The sequence below is a fragment of the Aedes albopictus genome, chromosome 3, assembly GCF_035046485.1.
Source record: "Aedes albopictus strain Foshan chromosome 3, AalbF5, whole genome shotgun sequence".
In the NCBI taxonomy this organism is placed as follows: domain Eukaryota; kingdom Metazoa; phylum Arthropoda; class Insecta; order Diptera; family Culicidae; genus Aedes; species Aedes albopictus.
Genome location: NC_085138.1, coordinates 300,081,623 through 300,099,928, shown reverse-complemented (window position 1 = coordinate 300,099,928; position 18,306 = coordinate 300,081,623). Strand labels below are relative to the sequence as shown.

The following is an 18,306-nucleotide window of genomic DNA, read 5'->3' as shown; positions in this document are numbered from 1 at the left end:
AGCCGATATTTACAAATAGAGAAAAATGAAGATGGTCGAGGCGAAACCTGCAAACCAGCTTTATCGCAGCAGATGCAAGCCCATAAGCTAATACAGAAAATAAAAATTAACAAGCGGAGCTAAATATTTTAAGTCAGATTTCAATGTGTAATCATGAGAGAAAACAATATTACAAAAATTTTATATCTCTTATTTTACGAGCATAACGTGAAGTGGAACAAATATGTGGAAGTTTGTATCTCTGACCTTTCTTAGAATAGGTTATCGCAATTAAACGTATCTTTTGCTCTTACCATCAAGAACAACAAGAACCACCTAGTGCTCAGCAAGCAAGCACAGTCAAATAATTAAAACATCGAAAGAACCTGCTGACAAAAGGTGAACTCCCTTTCCAAACAAAACAAAAAAAAACGATGAGACAAGTTAAATTTTTGATTCCTCGCCCTAGTTAGCTGCCCTATCTATGGTATGAACAGTGAGTGGACAGAAAGCGATAAAACAGCGGAACTGACTCGTTTTGAGCAAATTTCCCGACGACCATCACCGTCCGGCCAAAAAGACACACCACCCACATATGTTTGACTCTGGGACGAACGACCAGGACTCCAGTGACAAAGGTAGTCCTGCAGTCTACTCGAGGAGAGTACATTCCAGGGACCGGAAGATTTGATTGCATTGTTTTGGGCCCTTCCCCGGCAATTATTGCTGTCAGGAGTCTATGTGACTTTGCGGTATTCCATAAATGCACGTATAATGGACCCTTTGTTATATGCCAGCTCTTTCAGCGTTGCTGTTGGGATGGAAATTTAAAACTCACAGCTTCGGGATCCGTTGGGGAAAAAGTTACGAACCGGAAACTAATAATGGCTTTTCTTCCCCTAAAACCCCACACCGCAAGTGCAGTGGAATCCATTTTTCTCCGACCGCTCCGACTGGTAACGATCTTTTGCCCATTTGCACCTTTCTGCACCTCGAGGGAATAACCGAAAGTCTCATTTATTTTGAAATTTAAATTAATGCATTCATATGGTGCACTACTACCGGCGGCGATGGGATCGTTTGCACGTTTGCGAATGGGTGAATCCTTCCCAAATTTGGTAATGTTGCTATCTCTCTACTCCATTCCTCCTCGAAGCTGTCAGGTGAAAAGTTTTCGCAAACAGAACACAGATGTATCGCCTTTTGCTGTGTGTGACCGCACGCAATTGCAAACGAGTGTTTTACTGTATTCGGAATTTTTGGCGAACTCATCTGAACAAAGCCGGTGGCGAAGTGGTTTATAAGCAATAGGTTTCAATTTAAAAGTTCGTCTATGCTCGGGCACAGGTGTGTATGGGGGAGGTGGGGTCAACCGACATGTGGTCGCTGGACTTCGCGAACAATATTGATCTCATCGGCATCGATCGTTGGGCAGTGGAGATAGCTTTTGTCTCCATTCGACTTGGTCCATGGCTGTGCGTCTCCAGTCACGCACTCTGTAAAGGTTCCGCAGATCGTCCTCCACTAGATCGATCCATCTCGCTCGCTCGGATTTTCCTCAAGAACCATTTTTACCGGATTGCGATCTGACATCCTGGTGGCGTGTCCCGCCCACCGTAGCCTCCCGATTTTCACAGCTTGCAAATGCAAATGAAATTCACTCTACATATGACGCTGATTCTTCCGGTTGCCCTCTACGGTCACGAAGCGATCCCTACACGTTCGGGTAACTGGAGGAACATCGCTCAAGACCGACGAAGATGGTGTTCTGCAATACGCTCTGTTGGAGCAAAGTTACTTTGTAGTCAACAAGGCATCAAGGTAGGTAATACATGGTAATACATTACTTGTCACATATTTGAGAGAAACTACGCTGTAGCCATCAAGGTATCAAAGTTCCGAGCTTAAATTCCAAAACAATCAGGACAATCTCGGTCATTTCCATAACTCAACATAACTTGCCGTTTCCGTAAGTTTTCGAAACTTTGCTCATTTTGCCCCGTCTACTCCACTTTATGTTCGACTGTGTCCTGCTGTTTCACGATGTATGACTTTCATCTGAGTAGTAGTTACTTTTTAACTTCAGTGGCCTACCGTATCCACAGGCAACTCCGGTACGAACGAACTTATGTCAATCCACGTAAAAGTTCCTCCTCTCAAAACAGTTAGTCTAACTGTTCAGTCCCCAAACGAACCTCGGTCTTTCAGAAAAGATTGCCCAATTTTAGAGAAGAATGTCCAATAACACTTACTTTATCACGCAAACTGCAGTGGTTAGCAACACGCTCGGATGGATTAACGTGCCAGCGCAAATTGTGAGTCCCTTTTCAATTAAAATCACCCGGTACAACCAGGGAAGATTCTGTTGTTGTTGCTGCTGATGCTGATGCTGGTGCTGATGTGGTTGCCGTACCGGATGAGCTTGGTTGGTTCCGGTTGGGTCTTCGCTGCTGTAGTGCTGCTCAACGCTCGGAATTGCAATTTGCTGGGAATGAAATGAAAAAGAAACAACAGAAAGAACGGATATAAATTAGCATTCCACGTTTATTTCCTCCGGATCAGAGCGCAACCTTCATTACTATTGCTACTTATGCTATACGCTATTCGGGTGGAATACCGAGCGCACTAACTGCGGCCGGCCGGCTACTGTAGGTGTAGGTACTGACGACCTGGACCTGGCTATAGCAGCACAAGGTCCGATGTCATCACTTAGAACGGTTGTATTAAAAAGCATCCTCGTGTGAAGCCATCAGGCTGGATGAGAAGTGTTGGTTGTAGGTATCCGGTGGGGGAGTGGAATTACTGATGAAAACGTTCATATCCTGACTTTTGGCCCTTGGGGCATCATCAGCAGCCAGTCATGGAAGCATCAAAGAGAAAAGTGATTCGACATAACATGCATACTGTATACACAGCCTTCCCGGTGGGGTGTGTTTCTGAGTGTTAAATTGAAATGTTGAATTGTGAGCGCATTGAATTGTCAATATTTGAGTATTTTGGCTTAATACCCTTTTTATTTTATTTCCATTTATTTGATACTTCATAAAGCTACCATTCATTCAGTTATTCACATCCATTTGCACATCGTAACAATTGCATTCATTTTTTGATAGTTTTTTTTTTTTTTGTTCTAATCGACATGCAGGTTGCGTCTTCTTCTTCTCACTCTTCTTTTTGTCATTCTTCTTCTTCTTTTTCTTCTGCTTCTTCTTCTTCTTTTTGATTGCTTAAAAAAATATTTCCATACTTCATAACTTGCAGTCTAAAAAGCCAAAAATCGCATATTTTGCCCTATAAATTGAGGTATAGCTCAAAATTGTGACGTGACACATAAGTTTGCTCTTGAGACAAAAAAATGTTGCGCTGTGTAGTCAATGAACATGAACTTAAACGGGCCTAATTGCAGCCATGAACCATCACATACAAATTGTCACTCTATCACCTTCGTATTCCACAGAGAAGCATCAATTGAACAGCATTTTGTTGGCCATACGAAGCCATTTAAAATATTTCAACTATTTTAATATTTTGCAGAAGAACAACCCATGCTACTCTGCACATACCACCAACTTAGAAATGCATTCCAGCTGCGTGTGCTGCAGGGTAACGCAAATCCGTCGGATATTTTCATGTGCCCTACAGCAGCTGACGTATAGCCTGTGTTACTTGTTTTACGCATATCTGCCCTATGTGGGTAATCGAGTTTCCACAGGACAAATTTAATAAACCTGCGTTGAATCGCTAGTATCCAAGCGTTTTAGTGCTTAGAAAAACCAAAAGCTGAGCCCAGATTTTCCTAGATTTTGTTTTACAAAGGCCAACTATACGAATTATTATTATTATTAGCTTTATTAGGGAGATTTTCAGCCCGAGGCTGGTTCATCTCCAAACTATACGAATAGCTGCGATGCAGTGATTATGATTTTTTTCTCGCGTTTTGTCATACGTACATTAACGGTGCTACCTTCGCATCTCCGCCGTGCAGGTGATTGGCGTGCCACCATAATCGGTTGTTGAGCCAATTGCACTGATGACGACGACGATAAAGAGCTCAAGGATGATGAGGATGTGGCCTGCCCACCACTGACATCGGGTGTGAATTTATCGGTGGGTGGCGACGTAGCGAGTGCCTTGTGGCGGAAGGCGGCAGCCACTGCATTCTGTAGCGAAGGGTCGATCGAACGGTTGAATTTCTTCTTCCGACAACAATAGTCACGACACGTTGTGTGTATTTTTCTGTAAACGAAATGAGAAGAGATGAGCGATCAGAAAGGTGTCCACTGGCTGTATGTGAGGAGCCGCAACGAAGGACATCAATAAGTTAATAGTTATCTTGACGGTGTATCATTTAAAATAATAATCACGCTAATAATGTGGTGGCATTTAACTGTCTTCGACCGTTCATGAACCATTATACAATTATAATTGACTGCTTCTACCGGGGATGAACGTCTGGCTTCACCATCATTGGTTGAAAATGAAGAGTGATGAAACGAAACATAACTTCATTGCCTTGCAAATGACTTTCAAGCGTTTCCACTCTCGTTCATAACAGAGTACCATGATGGATGAGATGCTAACATGCAACGAGTGATTTAGCTGTCACCATTAGCACCCTTAGTTGTTGTTATTACTAATCAGAAGATTTTTGATGTGTTGATAATGATAACAAACACAATCGTTCGACTTAGATTGGTTTGTTTGGATGGGGAATTTGAATTGATTACAGTAAAGACATAATACACACATAGGGTCATGGTGTCATTAAGAATCTTACGCTTGAATCATGATGGGCCTGGGCATGTTAGTCGAGTCAAGTACAAGACACTGAAGACGACCTTACAGTTGAGTTGACCTTACGGTCGAAATACGTATCAATCAAAGGATGCAAATTCTTAGTGGAATTAAAAGGAGCAGTACTTAACCCGATTTTATTTTTACTTAATCTTACGCTTTCCAATTCAAACTGCGCAAAAAACTTTCGGTCATCAACTAGGCAGCATCCATTTATTACGTAACGATAAAATCGGATTTTTTCAGCGGTATCGCCCGCCAAATCGGCGTCGCAGAATCCCGTCAGCAATAGTTCTCGCTCTTATTTCGTTTCTAGCCGTAGCCTGTAGTCGATGATAGAAATCAAGTTACGGATGACTCTCTTGGTTTCCTTCCAATCTACGGTGGTAGGACAGCTCACACAGCGGCTCAGGATACCTACACAAGCTGCGATGTCTGGAAGACTATGTATGGCCAGATATAGCAGACAGCCGATGAGCCTGTGGTACTCGCCGTTATCCTTGAGCTTCTCACTGTTGACTCTTCGCTTGAAATAATTGGTGCCCATGGGATACTTTGAGCTCTTTGCTCCTTCCAGTCCGAAACGTGTCATCTTCTTGAGGAAATGATCCTGCGACAGATTGTAGAACTCATCACTGTTTTTCACGATCCGTATTCCCAAGAACCAGTTGATGTCGCCGAGTGTCGTCACCATCAGTTTGCGTCGAAGAGCTTCTTCTACTTCCTTGATCCTCTCACCGTATTTGCAGACATCCAAGATGTCATCTACATATACAAGTATGTAGAAGTATCCACTGGCCGTCCTCCAGGCGCTTCCGGAACAGACAAGTATCAGATTGGCACGCTTCGAAACCCAAATCCTTCAAAATCGTAGTCATGGTCCTGTGTCACACCCTAGCGGCCTGTTTTAGGACGTACATACTTTTGCGGAGTCTGCAGACCTGATGTTCCTTGCCTGGAACCATAAAACCTTTGGGCTGCCTCATGTGAATCACTTCCTCCAACGTCCAATACAAATATTCGGTTTTGATTTCCAGGTGTTCAACCTGCAGCTTCTGGTGTCCAGCTATGATCAGTAATACACGAAAAGTCCCGAATCCTTGAGCAACGAGTCGAGCCTTGAACCGATCAACGTTGCCGGCAGCATCTAGCTTTTTCTTAAATATTCACCTTAAGACGATTATGTTGCAGCCATCCGGGGGATCTACAAGCTCCCATGTGCTGTTCGAGATGAGAGACTTGTGCTCCTCGTTGATCGCCTCCCACCAATTATCCTTCTCTTAGCATGTTGTAGCTTCTTCGAATGTCGCTGGTTCACCATAGTCCTTGATCCTCTCACCGTATTTGCAGACATCCAAGATGTCATCTACATATACAAGTAGAAATGTCCACTGGCCGTCACGCTTCGAAACCCAAATCCTTCAAAATCGTAGCCATGGTCCTGTGTCACACCCTAGCGGCCTGTTTTAGGCCGTACATACTCTTGCGGAGTCTGCAGACCTGGTGTTCCTTACCTGGAACCATAAATTCTTTGGGCTGCCTCATGTGAATCACTTCCTCCAACGTCCCATACAAATACGCGGTTTTGTTGTCCAGATGTTCAACCTGCAGCCTCTGGTGTCCAGCTATGGTCAGTAATACACGAAAAGTCGACTGCATGACAAAGGCCACCGAAACTTCCTCATAGTCCCATCCGAACTGCTGCCCGAATCCTTGGGCAACGAGTCGATCAACGTTACCGGCAGCATGCAGCTTCTTCTTAAATATCCAGCTACAGCCGATTATGTTGCAGCCATCCGGGGGATCTACAAGCTCCCATGTGTTGTTCGAGATGAGAGACTTGTGCCCCTCGTTGATCGCCTCCAACCAATTTTCCTTCTCTGAGCATTTCGTAGTTTCTTTGAATATCGACTCCTCTGGTCGCCCGCAATCTGCTAGCTCCAGAACCGGACTCATCCTGCTTCTTTTTCGGCACTGTCGTAGTTAGAGGCATTTTCTGCGCCTGCCACTTCGGTTGTTTTTTCCGCAGATTGCACCGGACCTAGCTCTACAACAAACTCATCCTGCTTCGTAGTCGGTTCAGCAACTTTCGTCGGCGGCTCTGTGACTCATATCACATCTTCCAAGATCTTTACATCCCTGCTGATAACTACACGATCGTTCGATTTATCGAGAAAAACGGTAAGCTTCCGTGCCTTGACTTCCATTTTCTTCCGCCGCTCAGCTGGAATCTGAACCCATGCTTCACATCCGAAAATCCGAATGTGTTTATACGATGGCTTTTGCTGGTACCACTTCTCGAACAGCGACATTCCCAGCGCCCGGGTTGGTACACGGTTCTGTATGTACGTGGCTGTAAGGATGGCTTCGCCCCAAAATCTCTCCTCTAATTTAACATCTTGAAGCATGCATAGAACCATTTCCTTCAAATAATGGTTCCTTCTCTCCGACACCCCGTATTGTTGGGGAGAATAAGGTGCTGCCAGCTGGCTCACGATACCTTCCTTCCGCAAGAAGTTCGTGGCTCCCGTTTTCAGTATGCGTGGCCAACAACTTACAGGCACAAAGGTCCTTTCATAGGGGCTATGGCCATAGCCACTACGTCACCATCAGTGTTATGAATTTCACCGCCATGCTCGTTTAACCCTAAAAGGGATACCTTCATGGCCTCAATTTCGTCACCTCGCTGAGTGTGTTCCATCAAAGACGAGCTCTGAAAGGCGCCTCGGGTCCAATGGACCCCAGGTATCCCTTTTAGGGTTAACATCACCCGAAAGTTTTTACTGGTAAGGGTACTCACCGAGATAAGGCAACTCGTCAGTTTGGGTGCGTACAATATATCCGCCATGGTAATGTCAGTGGGATCACCATGCCCGTTGATCGCAACAAGAATACCTCCTCCAATACCAGCCACTTCCGCCTTTTCACCGTCGCCTTCCATATGTTTGGTACAAAGATATTTGTAATGGAGGTAAACAAATATTTCTTATTAGGGTAGGACGGGGCAAGATGGCCACCCGGGGCAAAATGAGCACCCCTCTGTTTTACTACTTTTATGGTGATTTTTATCCAAACAACTTCATAATCCATTAGAATAAAGTTCATCCTGTTTGTAAACCTGATATAAGGTACTTCATAACGAACTAATCGAAAAATATCGTCAAATTAGTCGCTAGCATGGATTTTGAGCATTTTCTTATAAGAAATCATCAGAATGAAATAAGGTTTTTATATCACAATATATTTTTTACCGTAATTCTGGTTATCAGCCAACAGTACTAGCTTACTGCAAAGCATTTTAATTTACATTAGAAAATATTTTCTAAAAACAAACATTAAAATTTATTCAATTTAAGTTATTACCCTACAGTGGGGCAAGTTGAGCACCCCTGATGGGAATATAGAAAATATTTTGAAATTATTGTAATCCAGTTAATAGTGCCGAACTGTGCCGAGCACAAGTTTCCGTATCCTCTACAACTATTTGGTTGCGTAAATTTAAAAAAATAAGCCACTTAATAATCGTTTATTGTTTTTCGGGTCATTTTGTAAAAAGTATTATAACTACATTTTTTTTCAATATTCGAAAAAGAAACTGATCATTTTGGAACATGATACCATAGCTATGAACAAGATTTACTATATCAATCACTGTGTGGCCAATTTATTGTTAAAATATTAAGATTTTAATTAAGTGCTCTTCTTGCCCCGTAGGGGTGCTCGTCTTGCCCCGCAGCATGTTCGGACTGACCATAAAACATCTTTTTTGTTTAGTCAAAAAAATAATCCTTGTTGTGCATTTTGAACCCTGCCATGTTTATGGGTGGCAGAAAACATGATATAGAAAAGAACTACTGAGAGGTACTTTGAAAAATTGTGATCACTTCCAATAAACTCAACGTGATCCTTAGGGTGCTCATCTTGCCCCGCCCTACCCTAGTTCGACTCATACATTTGCAGCACATACTCTCCATGTGCTGATTTTCCTGAAATGGCGGGTATTAGTTGCACATACTTTTCACGTCAAACCACATCGTGCGTGACTTATTAGTGAAAGTTCTACCACTGATCTGTTGATGACCTTTGTCCATATAAAATCTTAAAATTTTCAAACACTGTGGATTTTGCTCAGTGATTAGTCTCACTATAGTTATCTCCTTCATTATCCATTTTATGTATTTATATCTCCATTATGTATGTATATCTCCTTTATTTATCCATTTCATGTACCTCTGGTTGCAGTGGTTGTACATCTCAACACCCCTGCTCAAACGCAGCAACCGTCCAGTCCAATATTGGAACACATTTGCCTAAACGTATTCTTCGGAAGACCCTTGGTCATGATGTCGGCCTGTTGCTCAGTAGTGCGCACGTAGTTGATCTGGATCGTTCCTTGTTGCACCAAATCTCTCAAGAAGTGGAATTTTGTGTCCACATGCTTGAGCCTTCCGTAATCACGAGAATCCTCCGCAATCCTGATGGTCGATTGATTGTCCTCGAACAGTTGAACAGGCACAGTAGGTTTCTTCCCAAGATCACCTAGTAGACGTATCATCCAGATTGCATGGCAGGCAGCCGTGCACAGCGCAGACAGTTCAGCCTCGGTTGATGACAAAGAAACTGTTTGCTGCTTCCTGGTTATCCAGCCAACTGTACAGCCAAACAGCTTGAACACGCATCCTGTGACCGATCGACGATCGACCAAGTCATTGGCCCAGTCTGCGTCGGAGTACACCATCAAAACCGGAACATCTGCATCCACCTGATATACCAGTCCAACCTCCAACGAACCTTTGATGTATCTCAGCACTCGCTTAAGCTGCACCCAGTGGACCTCGTTCGGACAGCTTTGAAATTGGCTGAAATAGTTAACTGTTGCTGATATATCCGGCCTGGTTGTTAGTGAGGCGTACATCAGACAACCGATAAGCTCACGATACGGTTTCGTAGTCCTCAGCTCCTCTACGCCCTTCCGCAGACGTAGCTTGTTCTCCATAGGCGTCGATATTGGCTTGCACTCGAACATCTCAAAACGCCTCAGCAACTCCTCCAAATAGTTTCGCTGGCTTATCTTCATTCGTCCTTCTTTCAGGTTCCGCTCAACTTTCATTCCAAGAAAGTGTTTAATGTCTCCTATGTCCTTCATTTCGTATTCCCTCGACAGGAGCCGCTTCACAGTTTCCAGCACTTTCATTGATGAGCAAGCCAGCAATATATCATCAACATAAAGTACTAGTATCACTTTCTCCAAACCTTTTCCTCGGACGTATAGGCACTGGTCATTGGCACTTCGTACAAATCCCAGTTTCTCAATGAACTTGTGGAATTTATCGTTCCACGCCCTCGACGACTGCTTCAATCCATACAGCGAACGATTGAGACGACAATATAGCTCCTTCCCCTGCTGAAATCCGTCAGGCTGCACCATATAAATCTCTTCCTGCAATTCGCCGTTTAGGAATGCAGTCTTTACATCCATTTGGTGGATGTGCATTCGATCCTGATTAGCAATTGCCAAAACTGCTCTCAGAGTGTCCAGCTTCGCTACAGGCGAGTACGTCTCCGTGTAGTCAAAGCCAGGCTTCTGGCTGAAGCCTCTCGCCACCAGCCTTGCCTTGTACCGGTCAGGCTGCCCGTCAACTCCTCGTTTGATCGAAAACACCCACTTACAGGTAACCGCCGAACGTCCTTTGGGAAGCTTCGCCAATGTCCAAGTGTTGTTCCGCTTCAACGAGTCCATCTCTTCATCGATCGCAATCTTCCACTGCGGCCAATCGTCGCGCTTCTTCAGCTCAGCAATTGTGCTCGGAATATTGTCCACAAAACTCATTGCGTTCAAAGCGAAACCAGCACACTCCATTTCGAAGTCCTTGTGCCATATTGGTGCGGCACGCTTGCGTTGTGGTCTACCTTCACCAGTACGTTCATCCCCAGATTCGTCAGCTTCATCGTCTTCGACAGTACTGTTGTACTCCTCTTCCTCGGATGTCGAATGCCCCAAGTACTCATCATTTTCTTCTTCAGCGGCTTCCGCAGCATCCGTTGCTTCTTCGTGGTCATCTTCCGGTTTTCTCACTCGAAAATAGTCATCCGTAATCCCGCCGTCGATATTCCGTCCGGAACACTCGCCCGTTTCAACAAAATCGACGTCACGAGCAATGATGATACGCTTTTTCACCGGGTCCCAAATGCGATATCCGTTGTGCGAGTATCCAACGAAAATCCCCTTCCAAGTCTTCGCGTCCAATTTCGTCCTGTGCTCCTTCGGTAGATGAACAAACACCTTGCTCCCGAACGCCCGAAGTTTCGACACATCCGGCTTCTTGGACTCCCACAGCTCAAAAGGTGTCTTCTTCACGTCAACTGCGCTCGTCGGACTTCGGTTCGTCAAAAACGCCGCTGTCTGCACTGCTTGACCCCAGAAACGTTTATCGATACCACAATCTTCCAGCATAGCTCTTGTCTTCTCAACCAGTGTACGGTTCATTCTCTCGCTCACCCCGTTCTGCTCCGGGGTGTAAGGAACCGTCCACTCTACCTGGATTCCCTTTTTCTTACAGAAACGCTCAAATTCTTTACTACGGTACTCACCGCCGTTGTCGCATCGCAGGGTTGCGATCTTCACTCCAAACTTGGCGGTAGCCAGCGCTTCATATTGCCGGAAGTATTCCAGCACCTGGTCCTTGGATTCCATGAGATAAACCATCGTGAAATGGCTCCAATCGTCCACGAACGTTACGAAATATTTGGCACCATTCAACCCAACTGGTGTCACGGGCCCACAGACGTCCGTATGCACTCGCTCGAGAACACGCGACGAACGTCTACCCTCACCGACCGAAAAGGGTTTTCTGGTTTGCTTTCCGGCAATACACGGTTCACACGCGACGGTATTGTTCTTCATCGAACTGTTCTTCCTCGGAAGTCCCGACACCATATCGTTTCTCATCAACTCTTCAAGGCTTTTATCGCACAGGTGCCCGAACCGACGATGCCACAGTTCCAGGTCTTTCCGAACACGACCGCACGTCAACAGAGAACTCGCACTATGCCCGACCGATTGAAATTGCAGTTCATACAGTTTATCCCGACGTTCCGCACACGCAACGATTTCGGAGTCACGGTATATCTTCGCTTTTCCCGCTTCGAACACAATCTTCATCCCAGCACGTTCAACTTTTACCACCGAAAACAGATTGCAACGAAGCTTCGGTACGTACAACACCTCTTTGATTGTGCAATCAATCGTTTTATCACCGATCACTGAAACTACTTTCACAGTGCCACTGTGCTTCGCAACGATTGTTTCGCCATCCTTTGCCACTGCGATTTCCACCGGCTCTTCCAGTGGCCGAAGCTCCGTGAACAACTTTCGATCGTTGACCAGATGATCCGATGCCCCGGAATCCAGATACCACCGGACACGATGGCCACTCCGCGATTCCACACCACCACTGACACCAACAAAACAAACACTGTTATCACTTGCTTCCGAGAAATTCGCTTTCGAATTCTGCTGCGGCTTCCGAGACGACTTCTTCTTTTCAGGGCAGTCCACTTGTTTATGGCCCTCTTTCTTGCACCCATAGCACTTAATCTTCTTCTTGAACTGTTGCTTCGATCCGGAAAATGCGGCACCATCGTCCTGGGAGAACGATTCCACACCTATTCCGCGACGCTTAACCTCCTCGTCCAGCAAACGGCATTTAACAAATTCGAGACTGAGATTATCCTCTGGCATAGTCTCCAGAGCCGTTACCACAGTTGAGTACGACGGCCCCAACGTCAGCAACAGATGGCACACGATATCGATTTCCTCCATCGCAGCGCCGGTGTTCCGATAATCTCTGACCAGCCGATCGAAGCGCAGGAAATGCTCCTGCAGAGTGCCACTGCCGAAACGCAAACTCAACATTTCCCGTTTGAGATGCATTCGACTGGCAATGCTCTTCCTCTCAAACACTCGCCGAAGGGCATCCCACACTTCCTTCGGGCTTTTCTTCTCCTGCACATATTCTAGTTGCGAGTCATGGATCCGGGAGATAATTAATGATTTGCACTTCCGATCCTTTTTCTTCCTCTGTTCTCGCAACTTCGTTTTCCCCGCTTTCACATCCGCACTATCACTAGCTAGTTCCTTCAGTTCGTCGACATCGTCAATTTCCACTTCCACACATTCCAGCAGGTCGTGCTCCTCGAGCAACACCTGCATCCGGAACTTCCAAGCGTTGAAATTGCTGCCATCGAACAGCGCCAAATGGTAGCGCTCACTTTGTCCTTCCTCTACCATCGTACCAAGCACTTTCGTCCGTAACACTACCGGAATCGAACTGGGTCCACAACCTAAAGTGGTTTGGTTTCGGATGGACCAAAGAAAAACACAAACACGGATTTAATTCAGACAAAATATAAAAACGTGTATTAACTCTCGCGGGTTTCTTTTAATAATAACAAAACATCATGACAGTTACAGTGAAGTCCCTTGTATAGCGGACAAGATAAAAAACAGTCAAGGCTCCATTTCATGTACCTCTGGTTGCAGTGGTTGTACATCTCAACAGTTACTTATAAAATGATAGCTTTGGGGTACACAGTGGATAGTAGAGAACTTTCCATGTGGCTAAAAAATTTCTACAGATTAGAGTAGTGCGTAGAGCGAGAATCTAAACCACAATTTGAGGCTTGCTGATCCCACGGCCACGAAAGATACTTCGATTGTGAAATCATCAAACAATGAACTACCTGCATCGATTTCCGACACATTTCACCGAAAGAGGCGCTTCAAATATTCTTCAACTCTATCGGAAACTAATGGAAACTATTGAATGTTCCAACAAATTCCAACAGATGGTGACTCTGTAGCGTAAACAAATTTACAGTAGTTGTGCCAGATTAGGGAAGGTTGAATTTTATGTTTTCTCGCTTCTGGTTGAACTTTAAATAACAAATTTGAAACGCCCTTAAGTGCATTGTTTTAAATTTGTATTTTATTTTTCATAAAACGAAGTATTTGTGATATATTTAATTAAAAATGAGTACGGAAAATGATTAATGTTTTTCATTCTGCGCTGAGAACGGTGCAGTACGGTAAACCTACCACAACCACATTTTGACAGTTCCTTTGTGTGGGCAGTTCAGCACCGGAGTCGCGATCGCAGCAGCCAAACAACATAAAAAATATAAACAGTGATATTGAAAACGCAAAGATACTTCGGGCAAGATTATTTCGGGTGATTATTAAGAAACTGACGTGATTGAGTGGATGTATGTGAAGAGCAAATAACCGCGGAGAAAAATAGTCCGATGTAGGCGATTATAAATGTGATTCTGTCGCTGGAGACGGTGGGGCTTCGCAAATACTATCTACTGGTGGTCAAAACGATGCACTTACTGTACTGTAGGAAGATGCCGGAAATCGCCTTTTCCAGAATGAGTACGCAGAGCTATAGCTCTAGAGAAAGCTGCAAATTCAACAGCCTGCCAGCCATGGTAAGTTTGTGGTACCAAAACTATCCACGCCCAATACTGAACTCATTAACGTGTTTTTTTTAGTTTGGTGAACAAGTACCTCCTGGAGTCTAAGGAAGATGAAGGAATCGGCCGAACATAAACTCTGGCGCGGAAGCTGTCCAGGTTCCAGTGTGGCTATGAAGAACCCAAATAAATAATGAGCAGTAATTCAGACATGTTTGCCCGGAGTCTTATACCAGTGGAATCTGTGGGTGGCGAACACGACAAAATATCCGAGCCGGCGCCGCTTGGGCATCGTGAAAACCGACACCCACCTCTACTCGATGACCACCATCTGCTACGGCAATTATACAGAGCAGCCTAATCTGGTTCCGGATGGTCGCCGTAACGTTCACAGTTCCGCCGAATTGCAAATAGTATTATGCCAACCGAGGATTCTTCGAAACGTGGTTCATCGCCCTGCTTGGTTTCATTGAACGGCGACATCGGAAGCAAACTTTTACTCGAGTGTTATTGAATCAAAACATTGATTAAATTTTTACATTTCAATCCATACACCAGCTAATCTGAACCCATATCACAGTCCTACAACTTTTGCTGTACCATTTTCGCTTGCCGTCGAAGTTCCTGTTTTGGGATTTCAGTCCTAGTCACCTCGCAAGTTGGGAGAACTTGGTGAATCAAATTTGATTATGTGGTTAAATGATAGAATCACTTAACCGTTTCAAAGTTTTAGGAGGATGAATCTAGTACCTAAAGCGTCACCTCGCAACTGAGAGAACTTGGTGAATACTAGTCACCTCGTAACTTGGGAGAACTTGGTGAACCAAATTTGATTATGCGGTTAAACGGTAGAATCACTTCAGCGTTTCAAAGTTTAAGGAGGAAGAATCTAGTAATGCGTCACCTCGTAACTGTGGGAACTTGGTGAATACTAGTCACCTCGTAACTTGAAATTTAATTAAGTAATTAAACGAAAGAATCACTTATGAACCGTTTCAAAGTTTTAGAAGGAAGAATCTAGCAATGCGTCACCTCACAACTGAGAGAACTTGGTGAATACTAGTCACCTCGTAACTTGAGAGAACTTGGTGAACCAAATTTGGTTATGTGATTAAACGATATAATCACTTATGAACTGTTTCAAAGTTTTAGGAGGAAGAATATTGTAATGCGTCACCTCGTAACTGAGAGAACTTGGTGAATTTTAGTCACCTCGTAACTTGGGAGAACTTGGTGAACCAAATTTGATTATGTGGTTAAACGATAGAATCACTTAACCGTTTCAAAGTTTTAGGAGGAACAGTCTAGTAATGCGTCACCTTGCAACTGAGAGAACTTGGTGATTACTAGTCACCTCGTCAGTTGGGAGAACTTGGTGAACCAAATTTGATTATGTGATTAAATGATAGAATCACTCACTTATGAACCGTTTCAAAGTTTTAGAAGGAAGAATCTAGCAATGCGTCACCTCGCAACTGAGAGAACTTGGTGAATACTAGCCACCTCGTAACTTGGGAGAACTTGGTGAACCAAATTTAATTATGTAATTAAACGAAAGAATCACTTATGAACCGTTTCAAAGTTTTAGGAGGAACAGTCTAGTAATTCAAAGTTTTAGGAGGAAGAATCTAGTAATGCGTCACCTCGCAACTGAGAGAACTTGGTGAATACTAGTCACCTCGTAACTTGGGAGAACTTGGTGAACCAAATTTGATTATGTGATTAAATGATAGAATCACTCACTTATGAACCGTTTCAAAGTTTTAGAAGGAAGAATCTAGCAATGCGTCACCTCGCAACTGAGAGAACTTGGTGAATACTAGCCACCTCGTAACTTGGGAGAACTTGGTGAACCAAATTTAATTATGTAATTAAACGATGGAATCACTTATGAACCGTTTCAAAGTTTTAGGAGGAACAATCTAGTAATGCGTCACCGCGCAACTGAGAGAACTTGGTGAATACTAGCCACCTCGTAACTTGGGAGAACTTGGTGAACCAAATTTAATTATGTAATTAAACGAAAGAATCACTTATGAACCGTTTCAAAGTTTTAGGAGGAACAATCTAGTAATGCGTCACCGCGCAACTGAGAGAACTTGGTGAATACTAGCCACCTCGTAACTTGGGAGAACTTGGTGAACCAAATTTAATTATGTAATTAAACGAAAGAATCACTTATGAACCGTTTCAAAGTTTTAGGAGGAACAATCTAGTAATGCGTCACCGCGCAACTGAGAGAACTTGGTGAATACTAGCCACCTCGTAACTTGGGAGAACTTGGTGAACCAAATTTAATTATGTAATTAAACGATGGAATCACTTATGAACCGTTTCAAAGTTTTAGGAGGAACAATCTAGTAATGCGTCACCGCGCAACTGAGAGAACTTGGTGAATACTAGCCACCTCGTAACTTGGGAGAACTTGGTGAACCAAATTTAATTATGTAATTAAACGAAAGAATCACTTATGAACCGTTTCAAAGTTTTAGGAGGAACAATCTAGTAATGCGTCACCGCGCAACTGAGAGAACTTGGTGAATACTAGCCACCTCGTAACTTGGGAGAACTTGGTGAACCAAATTTAACTATGTAATTAAACGAAAGAATCACTTATGAACCGTTTCAAAGTTTTAGGAGGAACAGTCTAGTAATTCAAAGTTTTAGGAGGAAGAATCTAGTAATGCGTCACCTCGCAACTGAGAGAACTTGGTGAATACTAGTCACCTCGTCAGTTGGGAGAACTTGGTGAACCAAATTTGATTATGTGATTAAATGATAGAATCACTCACTTATGAACGGTTCCAAAGTTTTAGAAGGAAGAATCTAGCAATGCGTCACCTCGCAACTGAGAGAACTTGGTGAATACTAGCCACCTCGTAACTTGGGAGAACTTGGTGAACCAAATTTAATTATGTAATTAAACGATGGAATCACTTATGAACCGTTTCAAAGTTTTAGGAGGAACAATCTAGTAATGCGTCACCGCGCAACTGAGAGAACTTGGTGAATACTAGTCACCTCGTAACTTGAGAGAACTTGGTGAACCAAATTTGGTTATGTGATTAAACGATATAATCACTTATGAACTGTTTCAAAGTTTTAGGAGGAAGAATATTGTAATGCGTCACCTCGTAACTGAGAGAACTTGGTGAATTTTAGTCACCTCGTAACTTGGGAGAACTTGGTGAACCAAATTTGATTATGTGGTTAAACGATAGAATCACTTAACCGTTTCAAAGTTTTAGGAGGAACAGTCTAGTAATGCGTCACCTTGCAACTGAGAGAACTTGGTGATTACTAGTCACCTCGTCAGTTGGGAGAACTTGGTGAACCAAATTTGATTATGTGATTAAATGATAGAATCACTCACTTATGAACGGTTCCAAAGTTTTAGAAGGAAGAATCTAGTAATGCGTCACCTCGCAACTGAGAGAACTTGGTGAATACTAGCCACCTCGTAACTTGGGAGAACTTGGTGAACCAAATTTAATTATGTAATTAAACGAAAGAATTACTAAAGAACCGTTTCAAAGTTTTAGGAGGAAGAACCTAGTAATGCGTCACCTCGCAACTGAGAGAACTTGGTGAATACTAGTCACCTCGTAACTTGGGAGAACTTGGTGAACCAAATTTAGTTATGTAATTAAACGATGGAATCACTTATGAACCGCTTCAAAGTTTTAGGAGGAACAGTCTAGTAATGCGTCACCTCGCAACTGAGAGAACTTGGTGAATACTAGTCACCTCGTAACTTGGGAGAACTTGGTGAACCAAATTTGATTATGCGATTAAACGGTAGAATCACTTCAGCGTTTCAAAGTTTAAGGAGGAAGAATCTAGTAATGCGTCACCTCGTAACTGTGGGAACTTGGTGAATACTAGTCACCTCGTAACTTGAAATTTAATTATGTAATTAAACGAAAGAATCACTTATGAACCGTTTCAAAGTTTTAGAAGGAAGAATCTAGCAATGCGTCACCTCACAACTGAGAGAACTTGGTGAATACTAGTCACCTCGTAACTTGAGAGAACTTGGTGAACCAAATTTGGTTATGT

General features: G+C 43.5%; 1 protein-coding gene across 5 annotated transcripts in view; it reads right to left on the bottom strand.

Moving 5' to 3' along the window:
• The window catches only part of LOC109410101 (uncharacterized), a 203,524-nt gene that overhangs the window by 57,418 nt on the left and 127,800 nt on the right, over positions 1-18,306 (bottom strand). For all 5 annotated transcript variants that reach the window (XM_062842259.1, XM_062842260.1, XM_062842263.1 and 2 more), the window contains exons 4-5: positions 3,930-4,215; positions 2,232-2,464 (exon numbers count right to left, since the gene is read on the bottom strand). In XM_062842259.1, coding sequence (XP_062698243.1) covers positions 2,232-2,464; positions 3,930-4,215 — 519 coding nt within the window. The remainder of the gene's footprint in view (positions 1-2,231; positions 2,465-3,929; positions 4,216-18,306) is intronic.